Source organism: Brienomyrus brachyistius, unplaced genomic scaffold (assembly GCF_023856365.1).
Source record: "Brienomyrus brachyistius isolate T26 unplaced genomic scaffold, BBRACH_0.4 scaffold86, whole genome shotgun sequence".
In the NCBI taxonomy this organism is placed as follows: Eukaryota; Metazoa; Chordata; class Actinopteri; order Osteoglossiformes; family Mormyridae; genus Brienomyrus; species Brienomyrus brachyistius.
The window spans coordinates 696877-714361 of NW_026042361.1; the positions used below are offsets into that span (position 1 = coordinate 696877).

A 17485-nucleotide genomic window follows, 5' to 3' on the forward strand; every position below is an offset into this window, starting at 1 on the left:
TTCACATTATCGTTGATGATTGAAAAAGGCACAATCAGGGAGACACTTTCAATAATTCAAGCAAAACAGGCAGATGCTCTGGCACCCCTCACCTTGCCTTGCACATCCCAGATGTGGAGGGACTTTTACACATTCTCCCTGTGTCACAGGGGTGTCTTCCTGCAGTCCACATTCATGAAGTTAGGATTTTGGCACCTCTAAACTTCCTACAGAATGTGCCCTCTGATGGGCTGGTATCCATACAGGATATACCCCAGCCTTGCATCCTGTGTTCCCTGAGGAAGGCTCCCGCAATCCTGACCAAGAAAATGGTTTGAAGATGGATATCTTACGATGTCCTCCATTTCGTTTGAGTCTGCCATATTCTATTTAACTAAATGGTCCAATTCCCAACCGTTTTATCAAATACATTTTTAAACAGTATGTGGTATTTCTTTGCATATACAGAGAGTGAAGTGGAATGTATTTTTTCTGATACAGTTCAATGTATTCATATAAAAGAATAAAGTAATTAAATTTAATGCAAACCATGCATACTTAATGAGTGCTGCTTTTGTGGTTTGGGAATTCAGTCCAGATGTACTGACAGCGATCAGAGGCACGATTACATCTAGAAGGAGCTCTGACAGACATCGGCAACATCCACTTATTCACGTAAGAATTAACAGGTGTGTGTTTGAGACCCACTGAGGGAGTGGACAGGCAGATGCTAGCCTAAGACAGGTAGACACAGGGGACAGAGGCTGTAGGTATAAAAGACCATGCAGGCAAGAAGGACTTTTAATTAAGAACCACTCTTTAGATAAAGCCACGGCGCACTATTATTTGTGTGATATATCCATATTAATATGACCATTTTGTAACAAAACTGAAAAGGTGAGCATAGTATGAAACTGGAAAAAACACATCTTCTCTCTAAGTAATAGTATATTATTATTAGGATTACATGTTAGTTTTTGTGCATAATATGTGAAAATTTGACTGTGAATCGATACGGTACAAAAATGATTTGACGACTGATCACGGGACGCCATTACAATCGAAAACCTAAGATATACATGTAAATGTCATTAAAATCTCCAAAATTTCTTGTTTCCCAACAAACGTTTGATTTTATTATTCACCTAAAGCCAACATTCATTTGGAATATTTCACAATAATAGTATTTGCAACTATATACCTTATTCCAGATGTAGGATTGGTTCGTACAATCACGAGTTCACTCTGCTCGTTTCTGACTAAACCAATGAAGTATGTCATTAAGTATTTAAATTACTGTTAATTACCATATTGTACCAGCTAGGGTTTGAAAATAACACATTATTTGTAAAATAATATTACCTAGAATGTGTGCCTGCGTTTGTTATGCGTAATATATCTGTGTTTGCCTGTGTCATTTCCTAAACTGTCGAAGGCTGGGATTTATGGTGCTCGCTGCTTGCAACAGCAAATGACAGATACTCTTGGGGAGGGGGGATGCTCCATGAAACGGCTTAGCTTGTCTCCTCAAAGAGAGCCGAGCCTCCTCCTCCTGCCGATGCGAACCAGACTTGCACTGAATCGACCCTCCTCCTACATACGTTAAACAGGCTTGCAGATGCAGGCGTGTGCGGGATACGCGCGGGGAATCGCGAGCGTGTCTCGCCTGGAGTTTGTCCGGAACGCGCTCGGCAGCTTGTGCTTTTAAACTGGAAGCCAACTGACGGAGCGGGGCGACGGACTGCGGTAAGCGGAGCCTTTCTGCTTTTCATCAAATTCCTTATTTATTTGTAAATAGATACTTGGCAATGGCATATATCACACCAACATCTGGTTATTCACCGATATTTCGTACAACTTCAACATTGGCGGCGTCAATCTTGCTTAATAGGAAATAATTATTACGTTCTAAGCTGTTCATTAGTCTAAACGGTTAATGACATGGTTTGTTTTTCTTAGTCTTCATATAGTGATAAAAGCAATATAAAAGTTATTAGAACGGGTCGACCTCGGCTCATATTGTTAATATATTTTTATATACCTAGCCAGTTTTCACCCGGGCGATAAGTAATCACTTGACAGAGGGTATTTTTTCCAAACTTTACAACGATAAAACCCAGCCTTGCTTCGTATGATAAGCGGTGCGCGGTAATACTCCGTCAGACAATCTTCATGTGTGAAGCTTATTCTACTATCATTTCTTATGCATGGCACGTCGCGACCCACAGGTGCGAAAACAAACCTTACAAAGTGACACTAAAGCCATATCAGGAGCCCAGAAAACGGCGACGAACCGCAGCCAGCTTGTCGGGACGCCTAAGTTGTTCCCGTCGTGGTTCTAAAGCCGTGCCATCCGCGGTTCAGTGGCCATGAAATTCCTGCAGTGCACCGGAGCTTTTAAGTGCAGTACATGTTTGTCTAAGTAAAAGAACAGCGAACGGGAGACCTGCCCAGCCATCTATATTTGGATCGCTCATTTTAGTGATCAGTGCACTGCCGAAGACAAAAGAGACTATGGGATTGAGTGGGGTCTGTTCATAGTGTATGAGTTAGTTATAAAAGTCCTGATCGGTAACCCAGCATGTGGCAGCATCACCAGAGAGAGGTGGAGTAGCCAAGTAAACGTCCAGGAATAGCAGGTGATCACACTGGCCCTAATTGCTTGGATTTTCATAGGACTTTAGCACAACATGCCTTACCTCAACAAAGAACTGGAAGATTCCCTGGGAACAGTACTTAAATATGTAATTGTGATATGTAAGGTTGAACTGGAAACTTTCTATAGTTCACCATTGGATTAACTCACTTTTCAAATGGTAAATGGACTGCATTTATATAGCGTTTTTCTATTCCTACGAGCACTCAAAGCGCTTTACATTTCATGCCTCACATTCACCCATCCACACGCACATTCATACACCGGTGGCGGAGGCTGCCATGCAAGGTGCCAACCTGCTCACTAGGAGCAATTTGGGGTTCAATGTCTTGCTCAAAGGCACTTTGATGGAGTCAGGAGGAACCAGGGCTCGAACCGGCAACCCTCCAGTTGCCGAACGATAGCACTACCTCCTGTGCCACCATCTTTTCAACAGTTAAACGTATAGCTGCACAGGAGTAGTACAGACATTTAACATTGATTTCTTGTTATGCTGGCAAGTCATAGCATATTTAGGATTCTCAGATATCTCCGCTCACCATAGTCAGTCATATTTTTATATTTATTATAGAACCTGCAACCCTAACTAGGATAAGCAGTTAGAAGAATGATGGATTTACTTTAATTCTTATCAAATTTTGGTTTCTGGCTGTCACATCCAGCCCAGAATGCATTTCATTAGTTATCTGCTACAGATCTGGTTGTTCCCCATGGCTACATCCACCTAAAGAGCATTTTAATGCATAATCACTTACACTTACAATCAGTTTTTTTTAAGCATGTGCTAGTCGGTCTCCTTGCTCAGACTTGTGATTTTATTCTTTTCTATTTGGCCTTGGTGAGCTTGTCTCTTGCTTTGGTTTTCTGAATCTGTTTCTGATTTCTCAGCCAGAGGTGGAAAATTCAAATCCAGAAAGTGAAAATCCAGACCAAGATTTTGTTTCAACCAATGAGCTGAGTACTCTGTGACTGTGACCCTTTATGCTCTACTGGTTGGTTGAAACAAAATACTGGTCTGGATTTTTTCTTTCTGGGCATAAACTATCCACCCATGCTCAGTTTTCTAGTTTTCTTTGGTTTTGCCATTTGGATTTGTTGAGGTTCTGACGTTTGGTTTATTTTTAGGTTTTGCTATGTGTCTAAGCTCAATTTCCTGATCTTGAACAGTTTTCTGAACTTGAATAACCCTGTCTTCTGCCTAACTCATCTGTACTCAGAACTTCATCCACCTTGGTTGTGTGGTTTGTAGTCAGCAGTCAAAATCCTGTCAGCAGTAGGTACTTGGAGGCTCACCTGCTGAAGCAGGAAGGACTGACATGCAAAAAGCCTGGCCGCAGGGCTAGGGCAATGTCCAAGAAAAATGCAGTGTTTTAAATAAATCATATTGGGATAAACAATAATATTGAAATCACCTGCTCACATACACATACACACCCAGAACCAAGTGGGGCAGTTTTTTAGCCAAGAAAAAAAACGAAAAGAAAAGCTGGAGTTAAAACTTGCTGACTGGGAGGAAGGGGAGGGGCGCTAATTAGAAAAGCTCATTCTTGACTTTTAGTCTCTGTGGAAAAATAGAAAATGATCGATCAGCAGTGCGAATTTAAGTATGATTTGAAAACAGGACATCTAAAACTATCTGGAGGAGTGTTTCAGTTATTACACCACGTACCACATCGGAAAGTATTACGCCCTGTGTACCACCATTACGTCGTTATACTTGATTGTAAAGGATAAAATACTGGGTAAGAGCTTCTGTTATATTCACTGCACAAGGGTTAATCTTAATTCTACAATGGTAATAAAAAAAATGCATTGCTTAAACATAAATATCAAAAGTACCGATCACTTTAATCAGTAGGTTAATGTGAATAACATACTAATACATATTAATACTTAATATGTTAAATACATAAGTCAAGATAGTAAGAGGGTCAGCATGGTGGTGCAGTGGTTAGCACTGTTGCCTCACACCTCTGGGACCTGGGTTCGAGTCTCCGCCTGGGTCACATGTGTATGGAGTTTGCATGTTCTCCCCATGTCGTCGTGGGGTTTCCTCCGGGTACTCCGGTTTCCCCCCAAAGTCCAAAAACATGCTGAGGCTAATTGGAGTCACTAAATTGCCTGTAGGTGTGCATGTGTGAATGAATGGTGTGTGAGTGTGCCCTGCGATGGGCTGGCCCCCCATCCTGGGTTGTTCCTGGTCTCGTGCCCATTGCTTCCAGGATAGGCTCCAGACCCCCTGCGACCCAGTAGGACAAGCGGTTTGGAAAATGGATGGAAGATTTTTAGAGTTTTTTTGAAAAGACATTTCTGAATTGCCCTCAGGCGGTCTGAGAGTATTGTTAATTTCTCCAGAACAGCAGTATCCAGTTGTAACATATACAGGGTACAGTATAACAGATTGGGTCTGTCCCCTCACCACTAGCTGTCTGTTCTTGTCTGCTGTATACGTAGCTTGAAATAGTTTACAAGACACCATGTAACCAGATGGAGATGCATTTGAACATTAAGCAGTACATTTGTATGGATATGTTATTGTGGGAGGATTTGAAATCTTGGAAAGTAATATTTCATCTGGAACTAAACAGGGGCAGTGCAGCACAGCCTGACAAATTTCTCTCTCTCAGCCTGTGAAGCTGAGTTTATTTTTTAATTCAAGCCCATCCTGGTATTGGTATCTATCCAATTTTAGATGCTTAAATAAATTAAACTTGAAACAATTGAGGAGGTTGACATAAGGATTATTTAATTTGTTTTCAAAATAAAATCAATATTACTGAACTTTGCTCTTTGACGCATATGTTGTAGTTCTCAATTTTAGATACTTGCTCAATTAAAAAACAACAGCCCTCAATGTCCACAGGCCATATTTGAAACATTTTTTTGTGGAAATCCATCTATGGATAAGTGGCCTTTCCACATCAGTGGTATCCACTGTAGAGAATGATATTGAAGGTTTTTATTTTTTTGTCGTCACCCTTCCCTTCGCTGCAGTTAAAGTGTTTCTTCAGTTATGGTGTCAATTCAGACACTTATCTCATCACAAGAATTCAAAATGTATTTGACAGATCTTTTTAAAACTGCAGACACATATGGATGAATTTCACATTTTTAAACCAATAACATGAAAAACGAATCAACACTACAAAGTAGAAGTAAATGGAAGGATGACTAGAGAAGACACTTGACCTTGAATTATATAGATGGTCATCTGGGGCCTACTTAATTTTGAGACAAACTACTCCAATATTAAAGTATTTAGTGGCGGAACATGAAAGAACAGGCACAGACGCAGATCTAATGAACCTGATTACATTGAGAAAAATCACACAAGGTTGATCTTATAATAAAGATTTTTTAGAGCAGTGTGGAGAGTTTTAAGGGGGCTCGAGATTAGGGGTTGAAGGGTATGGGAGAAGTAGGGATTAGATGGGGGGTGACAGGGTCGTCTGGGGGAATACATCGTTGTTGTTTCTACAGCATCTTGTTTCATGACTTATGTAGGCATAATATACTTATGTAGGCATTTTCCAGTGGAGCATTTAAGATGAAATAACTTTTACTTAATACTGTGCAGTTTTAAGCTATGTACATACATATCCCTGATGATTTTTTTTCCAAGTGTTCATATTATAAACTAGTTTGTTACATCTGTTTTTTATATTTATCATATTCCCTAGTTACTGCTGCTTAAACAATTTTATTTTGTTATAAGGAATTTTGATAATTAAACAGAAGTAAAACTTTCACAGTGGCACTATTAGTTCGATTCACGGCAGCTTTTTGTGAGGAAGTTTCATGTTTTCTCTGCATTTGTCCTGGTTTCCTCCCACAGTTTGGAAAATTTCAGTCAGGTGAATTGTTGTCTATTTTGCCGTGTCGTGTGGTTGTGAGTCTCTGCCCTGCGATGGACTTGTATTATATCATGCTTGTCCCTTGCCTCATGCCCTGCCCTTCCTGGTGTAGGATTCAGGCTTATTGCAGGATTGTGATTTAGGCTGTAATATGACGATATTTCATGACAATGGAAAAATGTGTGTCATTTCATATTATGCTCTATTGTTTATGTTGTTGGGTTGCAAATCGCATTCTTTTAAGTCGCGCACGTTTTCAGTTATTTGGACAATGGGCGTGTCTACTAGATCCATACCACCTGCCTGATTTGTGCCTTTTTGAGCACATGTACACTGCATTTCCTTTTCTGACATGGTCCAATCCGTTTATCCTGGTGTTTTACAGCAGTCCATATTTACAACAGTATTTACAGCAGTCCATATTTATTGCTTGATTGTTTATTGGTTTATTTGTTATTGGTTTTAATGATTCCACTGACTAAAAAAATGTGTTTTGTTTTGCATGTTGTCTTAAATGTTATTTAAGTGGTATTTTGGTATACTTATAGCTTTGGTTCACTCTGAACTAAAATAAAAATAACATACATTTCTCTAGTTGTTTGTCCTATAGGCAGGGACATGTATGGTCACCCCACTGTGACCTGGGCACCTAATGAGACCCATAAACAGGTACCATACTGAATGTTTATAAAACTGAAAGATAGAACACCACGAAATCAAAATCAGAATATCTGATTGAATACCCCCTTTTGGGCTTGTGGAGATCACACACAACAGTCCATAAAATGAACCTTATATTGTCAAAATAAATATTTATACATTTTTACATTCAGATTTTATATTTTGGTACATGCTTTATTGAACATTTGCACAAAAATTCTAAGTAAAAGGAGAAAAATAATCAAATATGAGTAAGTACTTTTTATTTATCCATACATTATCAGAACTGCTTACCCTATTCAGTGGTGTGGGGGATCCAGAGCCTATCCTGAAGGCTATGAGCACAAGGCAGGGAATAGCTCAGGGTGGGACACCAGTCCATTGCAGGGTCTTAATTATAATTTTAATTATAATAATTTCCTTTAGTTTCTTCTCTAATGTTTCTTACCAATCATTGCTGTTTGTTGCTGTAACCTCGTCTAGGATAAGCAGATGGATGGATGGATTACAGACTGTCTAGCATGCATTGTGTAGCACACATTTGCTATTTTAACATGAACACTGCACAACAAGAATAGTATGTACACTCCATTGCCACTTTATTCAGAATAGCTAGCTAGTACTGGATAGGACCCACTTTTCCCTCCTTAACCTTTAAAGGTAGATGAGTTATGTTTTCCGACAAGCCATTATGCACACTAATTGTGTTATTTGTAAACAGTGTACCAAACTTGATTGGTCTGAGAATAAATCCCTGTTTGACTTGACTTGTTTGCATTCACATACTGAAGTACTACACTACCACTACTGATAGTGTACCAAAATGGTGGTGCCAGGTGATTGTGCAATACTATTGCAACCCTCCTTTAGGCAAGAGAGAAATTAATGCTCCTTATATGATAAAACTGATATAAGAAATTCTGCTAAAATATTTTAAAAGTCATGGGTTTAATGAAAGAATAAATTTATTAGGTCGATCTTGGGATATTAGGAAATGAAATTGAATCGACAAACCCAGGATCACGATCATAAAATCGCTATTTTTCCCCCCACTGCTAATATAAATACAAAATAGAATTCTGTTCAAATTTTTGAGCAAATCTTTTAATCCAAAATACTAAAAATTACTACTATTCACAATAAATCTCCAGTTAGTTTTAGTGTAATGATCTATTGCTAGCTTATAGTTTCTGAAAAAGAATACAGATTGAAGTCATTATTTACTTTTAATTTACTTTGTTAGTAACCAGAAAAAATATTTGATATGAAGGTTCAAGTTTCCAAGTATGTTGAAAATCCCTGTCCAAAAAACATTTCTGATACTAGGGCTGAGATAATAGTAGTTTTTAAGGTAGTTTACATTTATCTTAACATTGGTGCAACATACAAAAATGAAAGACCAGTGTTGTAGCAATATTAGTAAAAATAAGAATGTTATGTTTGGTGATTTACTTTTTTGTGTGTGATTTTAGTGGACGAGGGTAAGTGATGTAAATTTTGTCATGAAGGGCTGGCAGCGGACAACTGCGGGCTGTGCGTATGTAGTCCAGATCTCTAGTAGAAACTATGCATGTTTGTGTGCACCGAATGCACATGTGCAAGATAAGTAGTTCCAATAGGTGGCAGCACTGACTTTCACAGATCAGTGATCAACGACGAAAGAGTAGAGGAAGATTATCAGAATAGCTGTTGTTGTTGTTATTGTAGTAGCTAAGGTGAACAGTTGTATGACAAGGGTCAGAGGTACCCGCATAGGTCATTTTTCATACTTTCCAGACATTATGCCGAGGTATACGGTATTTTAAAAAGCAAAACTATTCCGACATTCCGGGGTGGGGGGGGAAAGGAGCGGGGTCCTGGCTTTGACTAATAACTGTTCATAAAAGTTTACACTGGTTGTATTTGTGTTTGTTGCAATGCATCTGCCCTCTCCTCTGATATTTCTCTAGTGAAATATCAGTGCTTTATGCATACACCAATTGCGACCACTCACATCCACAGCCAAATGTAGTATGAACACAATCTGCTGTGCGCATGACCCTCCACAGCCCAAAAATACACGTGGAAAAGTTAAGTATTTACAGTATTTAGATGCTGCATAAGGCCACACATTTTGCCCAGTATGTTTTCACTGTCTCTCTCTCTCTCACACACATAATTTGCTGAAGTACAAGATTTAATTAAAAAAATTATGCAGCAACCTTGATTTACAGTACTGTACAGTAAAATTTCCACAGCAGGGCCATTTGCTGCCAGCAGTTAGATTGTGGAATTTCACTTCTCATAAAACTCTGGAACTAATTCCTGAACTTTAATTAGTGTAACTGTCTTTCTGTTGCTGGTGCAGTGTTCCTTTCTCAGCTTGTAGTCTCATTTGCTGATTAAAATATTCTCTACAGTAGCTTTTGTGTGGCATTTAAGTGGGTACCTTAAGTCCCAACAGCAGGACCACTGTGCCAGTGGTAATATAGTGAATAGCCCTTTAGAAGAGAGAGGTAGCGGTAAGGGGCATGCGCTGATTACAGTGCATTGCTGCACCCGCCACACTACCTTGAGGATGAGAACCTGAACCCCACCCGTGTAGTGGGCAATACCTCAGCACCACACTAGTCCAAATGGAACCTAAAAGGTAGGGGGTGGTGAGTGTTTTTTCCCCCAATGGCTGGAGTACCAATCTTGCCACCAACCTGCCATCATTGCTGTTTGTTGCTGTAACCTCGTCTAGGATACGCAGATGGATGGATGGATTACAGACTGTCTAGCATGCATTTTGTAGCACGCATTTGCTATTTTAATATAAACACTGCACAACACGAATAGTATGTACACTCCATTGCCACTTTATTCAGAATAGCTAGCTAGTACTGGATAGGACCCACTTTCCCTCCATAACTTTCAAAGGTAGATGAGTTATGTTTTAGGACAAACCATTATGCACACTACTGCTGTACTGAGCTGGCCTTCCTTTTAGCTTTAATCTAGCTAGTCTCCACTGACCTCTCTCATCAGCAAGGTGTTTCTGGTCACATAAATGCTATTGTCTGGATGTTTTTTGTTCATAATACCATGCTTTGTAGACCGTGTATGTGAAAATCCTAGGAGAGTGGCTGTTTCTCCGACCCTGCATCCACCACATATGATGCCAACAACCACACCGCATTCATAATCGCTTCGATGAGGCAAATTAGCTGTTCTAATGCCAAAAGTTGAACAAATACGTGAACTCCTTCACCCTGTCTGTGAGCCATATGTGTTCAATTGCAGCCACTTTAGGAGGAGGAGGCTGTTTGCATTAGCAAGCAGGTGTTCTTAAACTGGCTACCGTATGATGGAATTGAAATAGAAATGAGAGCATACAATGTATTCATTCAGTTTACAAGCCATTTCTTGGCCTTGAAATGTATTTGTAAAAAAGGTGATTAAATCTGACTTTGATGGTATATGAAATTTTAATCATTTTAAATAATTAAACATAGCATACTTTCCTTGTGTGGGTAACACTGTGCCTCTGTGGGTAGCCATATATGTCTCATAGTCTCATAGCTAGTCTCTAAATTGCCCTGTGATGAACATCTCATCCAGGGTGTTTCTCTACATTTGATCACATCACCATGAACCGGCATACATTGTGCAAAATTTGTACAGAGCAGTATAGCTTGTCAGCCGGGGGGTGGGGTGTTGATCGGTGAACCAGATTTAATGTTTAGCTGTTTCTCTCTCTTTGCAATCAGGATGCACAAATGTCCGAGGTCGTGTTTAAAAAAAAGAGGTGTGACATGAAAATACATAGTTTAATTTTAGAAATGAATCCCCTCTCCGCCAAATCCCCAGTGTTCCATGGCTCAATGAAATACTGACCACAGCCCAGGACCAGTACATGAATGATATATTTTGCTTGTTATTTTATTGTCTTCATTTGTTAAAATTTAGTCTTTGCAGTCAGTATGGACAGCATACACCTGAGTAGTATATTTTCCACAGACAGATCTTTTGTGCAAGGGTCCAGTTTTTGTATATTGTGCTTATTGTTGGATCTTGACATGTTTGATGTCACTGCTTAAGATTTTTCTATGGTAGAGCTTGTCTGACAACTATAAAAAGAGCTTCCTGTATAAGGTGTCTTGCTAAAGAATCCGTGGAGTCGTTCTTGCCAGTTCCATTTGCATTTTAAAACACATACACCTGTCACTATGCTTCAGTATTTGGGGTGAATAAAATACATGATTCATGTTTTCTCTGGTCTTTAGTGTGTATAATTGGTGTTTATGGTTCCAAACAGGCTGGCTATTTTGTTTTGTTTCTTGGCCAAATTCAGAGGAACTGAGAAATTACAGTTGAAACGCCAGTCTGTTTCTGTTACTACTAAATAAATATTGAAATGTTTCATTCAAAGTACAATCCAGCACAAGCGGCATTTAATAAAATATGCATCCTTTTAAAAACTGCTTTTTGAACTCAACTTTTGGCCCAAATTTTTTTTTTCTTCCTTGGGTCAGAACATAGGGTCTCACTCTTCAATTTGTTCTTGGTCCTTTGGTCTTAAGATGGTTCTAAGGAAAGTCTATTTCAGATTCAAAATGTGTTCTTAAACTGCAGAATTGTTCACAAATGTGTTCTTGTAATGATGAATTCCATTGTCCTCTTAAATTGAAAGCATATGCCAGATGTTCTTAATTAGCATATGTAAATGACCTGCTAGTCCCCATAAAAGGGCATGACACTGCAGGGCTGTGTGCACACACAGAAATTACAGACGAAAATGCAGAAGAAAAGCTGATAGAGTAGTCAAGAATGCCCAAATGAAAATCTAAAGACTGTGGAGCACCAGATTCTATACATAAGAAAAGCTTCTGGAAGTGAACAGCAAACGAGCGGTCATATGGCATAGTGTCAGTAGTGGATATAAAACAACAAAACAAAAGATGCATTGGATGCTAGTACTCATTCAGTAATAGTTATGAAATGTTATTATAATTTAATGAATATTTAAATCAATTTCTATTAAATTATTATTTAGAAATACAGTAACCCCTTCATATTCACGAGGGTTAGGGATGAAAGATCCTCATGTATGTGAAAATTCATGAATGATACTTGGGCCCCCCTAACCTCAACCCATAACAGTCTGCTAGCCTGACTGATAACCTGAAAATTCAATAACATTTAATTTTCTAGACAACCCTAGCATAACATTTTCTAGACAACCTGTACTGTACTGTACACTTTGCATGTCAAATTGCTTTGTCATTCTTTGTCTAGACCTTTTCATATAATACAAAAAGTCACTACTGTACGCACTGGGAGCATACAGTATTAAAAATACAGATTAACCACACCTTGTACCTAAGCAAAGTCATTTAACATTAAAGATATAATATGACCTTACACTAAAAATATTATGTATCAGTAATATTTACATATTATGATTTTATGTTATCCGAATCATTTTCAGTATTGTTTTTGGCTTGCGCGTTGTCTACGAGTTTCTGTGATTTTTTAGCTTAAAAAATATTCCTGTTTAATTGTTTCATTTCTTTCTGTAGTTTCTGACCAGTTTGACCAGAATCCTGTCTGTGGTGGTTTATCATGATCTCCCACATGTTTTCTAATGTTCTGTCTGCTTGCTTTGCAGGTGCAAGAGAAATCGTAATGTGAGTTCTGTTATGTGAGATGGGGTGTTCCTCCCCTTGTGGGTGGAGGTGGGCTGTGCTGCATCCTCTCAAGATCATGCCGGTTTTTGTGCCATGGCTTCTCCTACTGGCATACAGCCCAATGCTCACAGTACTCTGCTATCCCACAGTCCCCTTGCCCCTGGCGCAGGACAGAGCAGTTAGGCATACATCCAAGGGGGGACTGAGTCTGGCTGTCCGGCAGCACCTGGAGCAGCTCAGCCAAGAAGAGAGCAGAGGGGCCAACTGGACAGCCATTGATATGACTGACTTCTTGGAGCAGAAGGATGAAGGCACTACCAGTGAGGCCAACTTGGATGAATATGCATACCCAGACTACCGGGGAAAGGGGTGTGTAGATGAGACCGGCTTTGTCTTCGCTATTGGGGAGAAGTTCACACCAGGCCCATCCACTTGCCCATGCTTGTGTACAGAGGAGGGGCCATTGTGCTCCAAACCTGACTGTCCCAAAGTGCATCCTCGCTGTCTCCGCATTGACACCAGCCAGTGCTGCCCCCAGTGTAAAGAGAAGAAGAACTACTGCGAGTTCCGTGGAAAGATTTACATGGCCCTGGAAGAGTTCAAGGTTAGGCCATTAACATGATGGTGTTATTTTTATGGATATCATTCTTTGTGTTAATTCGCAAAGTGTCTTGCTGATGTGTACTCTTACACACAATCTATATATGTTTTTGCTTGTTAGCTGTAACTAGGATTTTCTTTTATTCCTCAAGACCTCGGTGATGCATCATTTGTTTAGGTTTTTTTCATTTTCCATTTGTATTATCCATATTCCAAACCTTTTTCCCCCCTTTAAAAATAGATTTTTACGCATGATAATATGAGGATTCCAAAGTAATTATGTTAGAATTTCACAATGTAAGGAACAAATCAGTGCTGATGTTACTAAATAACAGTACTTTATGATTTTATGATTACCTCTTATCCTGAGTGAAATGATACAATAGCAACATTTTTCGTGTTAATAATCTGAGTAGACTTTGATGAAACCTAGGTTTGAGTTAATTGTGGCTCATTAAGATTTTCTGTCTTTTTACGCTACCCAAGTCTGGTTTTTGCAGCCTGCTGAAATCTGTTAGGCAACAAAGACTGAAAAATATATAATGGCAAGAGTTTATCCATTCTACCAGGTCAATGTATGGTACATCAGTGCACACCAGAAGCTATAACATAAGCCATAAGCTTGTGCAAGTACAACCTTTTGCTTTTGTTATGATTTGTCATTTTGGTTTCACTTCAGGCCTCTGCTGAATGCATAGGCCTATACACCTAACGGATTCAAAGCAGCTTGTAAGGCATGTACAGTAGATTATTTTCTCTCCAGTTTCCTGGGCATCTTTTGTGAATATTTGCAATATGCTTTTGTGTAGGATTGTCATATTTATTGCTAAATTTCTTCTTTAATCAAAGAAATATATTTACATGTGTCCATTGTTATTTGAAAGTAATCTGTTCCTGAAAATCACTGAATATCAAATTTTCTAAATTCCATAATTCCATTATTCTAAATAGGAAAGCTAATAGGTTCCCATCTCAAACCACAAACAATTTCCTCAAATATCACAAACTTTTGACTCCTATAGAGCAGTCCCCCAAGGATTTTGGCATAATAATGTTTTAAACATTAACTTCTGAATTATTCAACACTTAATGAACTCATTAGTCGGTATGCAAAAATACTGCACAGCACTGGATACAAAATACATTTTCCTTCTACACTACACTGACCATGTACTGTAATGTAAATGAACAGTGAAATATGTTAAAGATGCAGAGTGAATGCAAATAACACCTAGCAAAATAACATAAAATTGAACAAGTTATTCTAGATGGAGAAGTGGCCAAGCTTATTACATCTTTTATGCATTCACCACTCAATAAGCTTTCTCACTCCCAACATTTCTTCTAATGTGTGAGCTTTTCTAGGCCACTTAAGCTCACCTACTTTTTTTCTCAAGCTTTCTGGCTTAGAAGACATTGTCACTTGATAGTGTGGGGAAGATAATGCAGATTTAAAAATGTGAGCATGAGACATGATTGCGAGAACAGCTGAGATATGACTGCATCACACTTCACATCCTCTCACCAGGACTCATGTGCAACCTAAGGCTTTCCTCTGACATTCACTCAATTTTTTTTTCAGATGCAGTTTCATGAAAACAGCAATTCAGATAGTGAATTTTGGGTTTTCTTTCACCAGAGGCATTACAGCACACATTCAGATAGTGAAAGTTTGGATAGCAAAGGAATACCTGCATTTTCTATATCTCTATTCGTTATGGACTAGATTATGCTATTGCAGTCCCTAATCAGTTTCATTAGAGCTCTGCTTTATACTTCTCTACAAGTAGAACACAAACTTATGGATGTATGGATATTTTAACTGCTGTTTTCAGTAGTCTGTTGTGTATTTTAATTTGTTTGTGCTTTTGCTGCAGTTGTCCATGACTTTAATAATCTTTGATCACACTAGTGCACATGGTTGTACACAGTACTGTAGGTAATTGTAAATTGTATGGGGACTCAATCTCTAATTATAGCCTTGGCTTAAGGAGAAGAAACTTTGGTTTAAGCACAGAAGAAGAATGGAAGAGTGCATGAGACACTTATTGAGACAATGAAAGGAACAAGTATTTTAAGACTGACCCACTGAACATCCAGGAAGTGAGCAATATCATGAACTCACTGCCTTGTTGGTGTTTCTTGGCTTTGTAGCTGAGAATCCTGGTTTTAAAAGCCTTTTGGTGCACCAAAGTAAATGAGTTGTATTCGGATACATGGCACAAATCTAGCCAGACGAGATAAAAGTATATGTCTCAAAGGGGGTTATTGCTGTCCAGATGGACTGCAGTAACAGAGTGGACAAGGTTTTGAGGATTCTCTGAATTCCGTTATTTCTATTGTGGCAGTTTGTAGGGCAAGTAAGCTTGCCAGTTGTTTTTATTTTGTATATCTTGTTTCCAGGACATGGTTCAAAACAGTGGTTTAATACAAACTAGGCAAAAGCAATGCACAATGGTCATAACCAATACAGGGGAATGTGTGTTGGGAATACAGAATGAAGGTCCAACCTTAGGGGAAAGAGTTTGCACAGCACCAAAGAAAAGAAAATAACAAAACAGAACATCATTGGTATAACAAAACCATGACTACATATACACTAGGCTTATCTTACAAACAAAAAAAACAGTCACCCTCTAACCAACCCCCAGTATCACGAAGCAAGATTTGTAGGTTAGCTAGCTGACTTGTTGGATTTAAGGTAGCCCCAGTTTATATGGACTTTATCATCATTCACTTACATTTAGCCCAGACTTAGTCCAAAGAGTTATCTTGCTAACCCAAACATTCAGTTTTGTTATACAGTTTCTATAGAGAGAGAACATACATGTTGGTGTATGTGCACACACATCTTATGTGTATACATCCATCTGCTTCCGCTGCTAGCAGCTTCCTATTTTTTTCCAACATAATATTTTAGGAATTTAGAAAAGTTCTTAAATCGACACATACTGAAATAGATTAAAGCCATTATGTGACCATTAATTTTTTACTACTGTAGCATGTTGATTAGTATCAACAGATATGAGCACAGCTGCCACTTCTCAGACTCCTAGCTGATTAACTGAAAATTAGTGCTAATTAAATCATATACAGAGATAATGTTAGAATTCAATGACGGTTAAACAGCTATTTTGAGAATGAGGCTCCATCAAACTCATGACGAAAGACTGAGAAGCAAAGAAAAAAAACACAAAATTGGAGAGAATGTAGTTCGCCTTTTTATTTATCTTGATGAATCAATTTCTTAATATTTTAATAGTTGCACAAACGGGTACATACAAAAATGTATGCATTGCTGATATAAATTGTATAGATTCATTTCCTATTATGAACAAAGAGCATATTATCAATTTATGTCAACTGTAATATCATCCAGGCATTCTTATTTCAAAAGTATGTTTTTGACATAGATTATGTGATAGTATTTGGAGACTTGCAGTTTAATCAGTGCCAACAGACACATTTGCTCCAGTGTTAAAAAATGGTTCTTAGAATAGCTCAAGGGAGACCAGTCTGCATGAGGAGGGAGTCGGATGTAATTGCTTTAATTACCCAAATGACAAGTGGCTAAGTGGCTTCTTCTTAACTTATGTTTGTATTGTGGCATTGACCAGAGCAGACAGACACATGATCACAGCCTGGGGGGGGGGGGGGGGGGGGGGATCTGCTTCCTCAGTTTCAGGCTGCATCATCAGTTTCAAATTTTGAAACAAAGTACAACCATCAATTGAATTATGAATACAATTTGTTCAGAATTGTTTCAGAAGAGGAAAATTCATAAGCTAGAAACATCGTTACTACCCTTTACAGACCAAAGAAAATTCATAAAAAAAAACAAACATACACAAAGTAAGAATGTTGCCTGCTTTATAATGCACTGACTGGTGTACACCATGATGTTTTTCGACTAATTTCTACTAAAGGAAATGTCACAATATTAAAAAGTGTCATTCAGTACAACAAGGCGAAGAAATAATTCACTTATAATTGAAAGACTGAAGGTCATTTGGAAAATGAAAAAGGACAGGTTCTGAGAATTTTATTTCTGGATCGAAGCCATTTTTGAACAAAAATGTTTGGAT

The 17485-nt window shown here is 38.5% G+C and overlaps 1 protein-coding gene across 1 annotated transcript in view; it reads left to right on the top strand.

Moving 5' to 3' along the window:
- Window positions 1-1359: 1359 nt before the first annotated feature.
- Window positions 1360-17485, top strand: part of LOC125727120 (brorin-like) — a 29739-nt gene continuing 13613 nt past the window's right edge. The window contains exons 1-2 of the mRNA XM_049003829.1: window positions 1360-1725; window positions 12782-13404. Of these exons, the coding sequence (XP_048859786.1) occupies window positions 12820-13404 (585 nt within the window). The 5' untranslated portion in view covers window positions 1360-1725; window positions 12782-12819. The remainder of the gene's footprint in view (window positions 1726-12781; window positions 13405-17485) is intronic.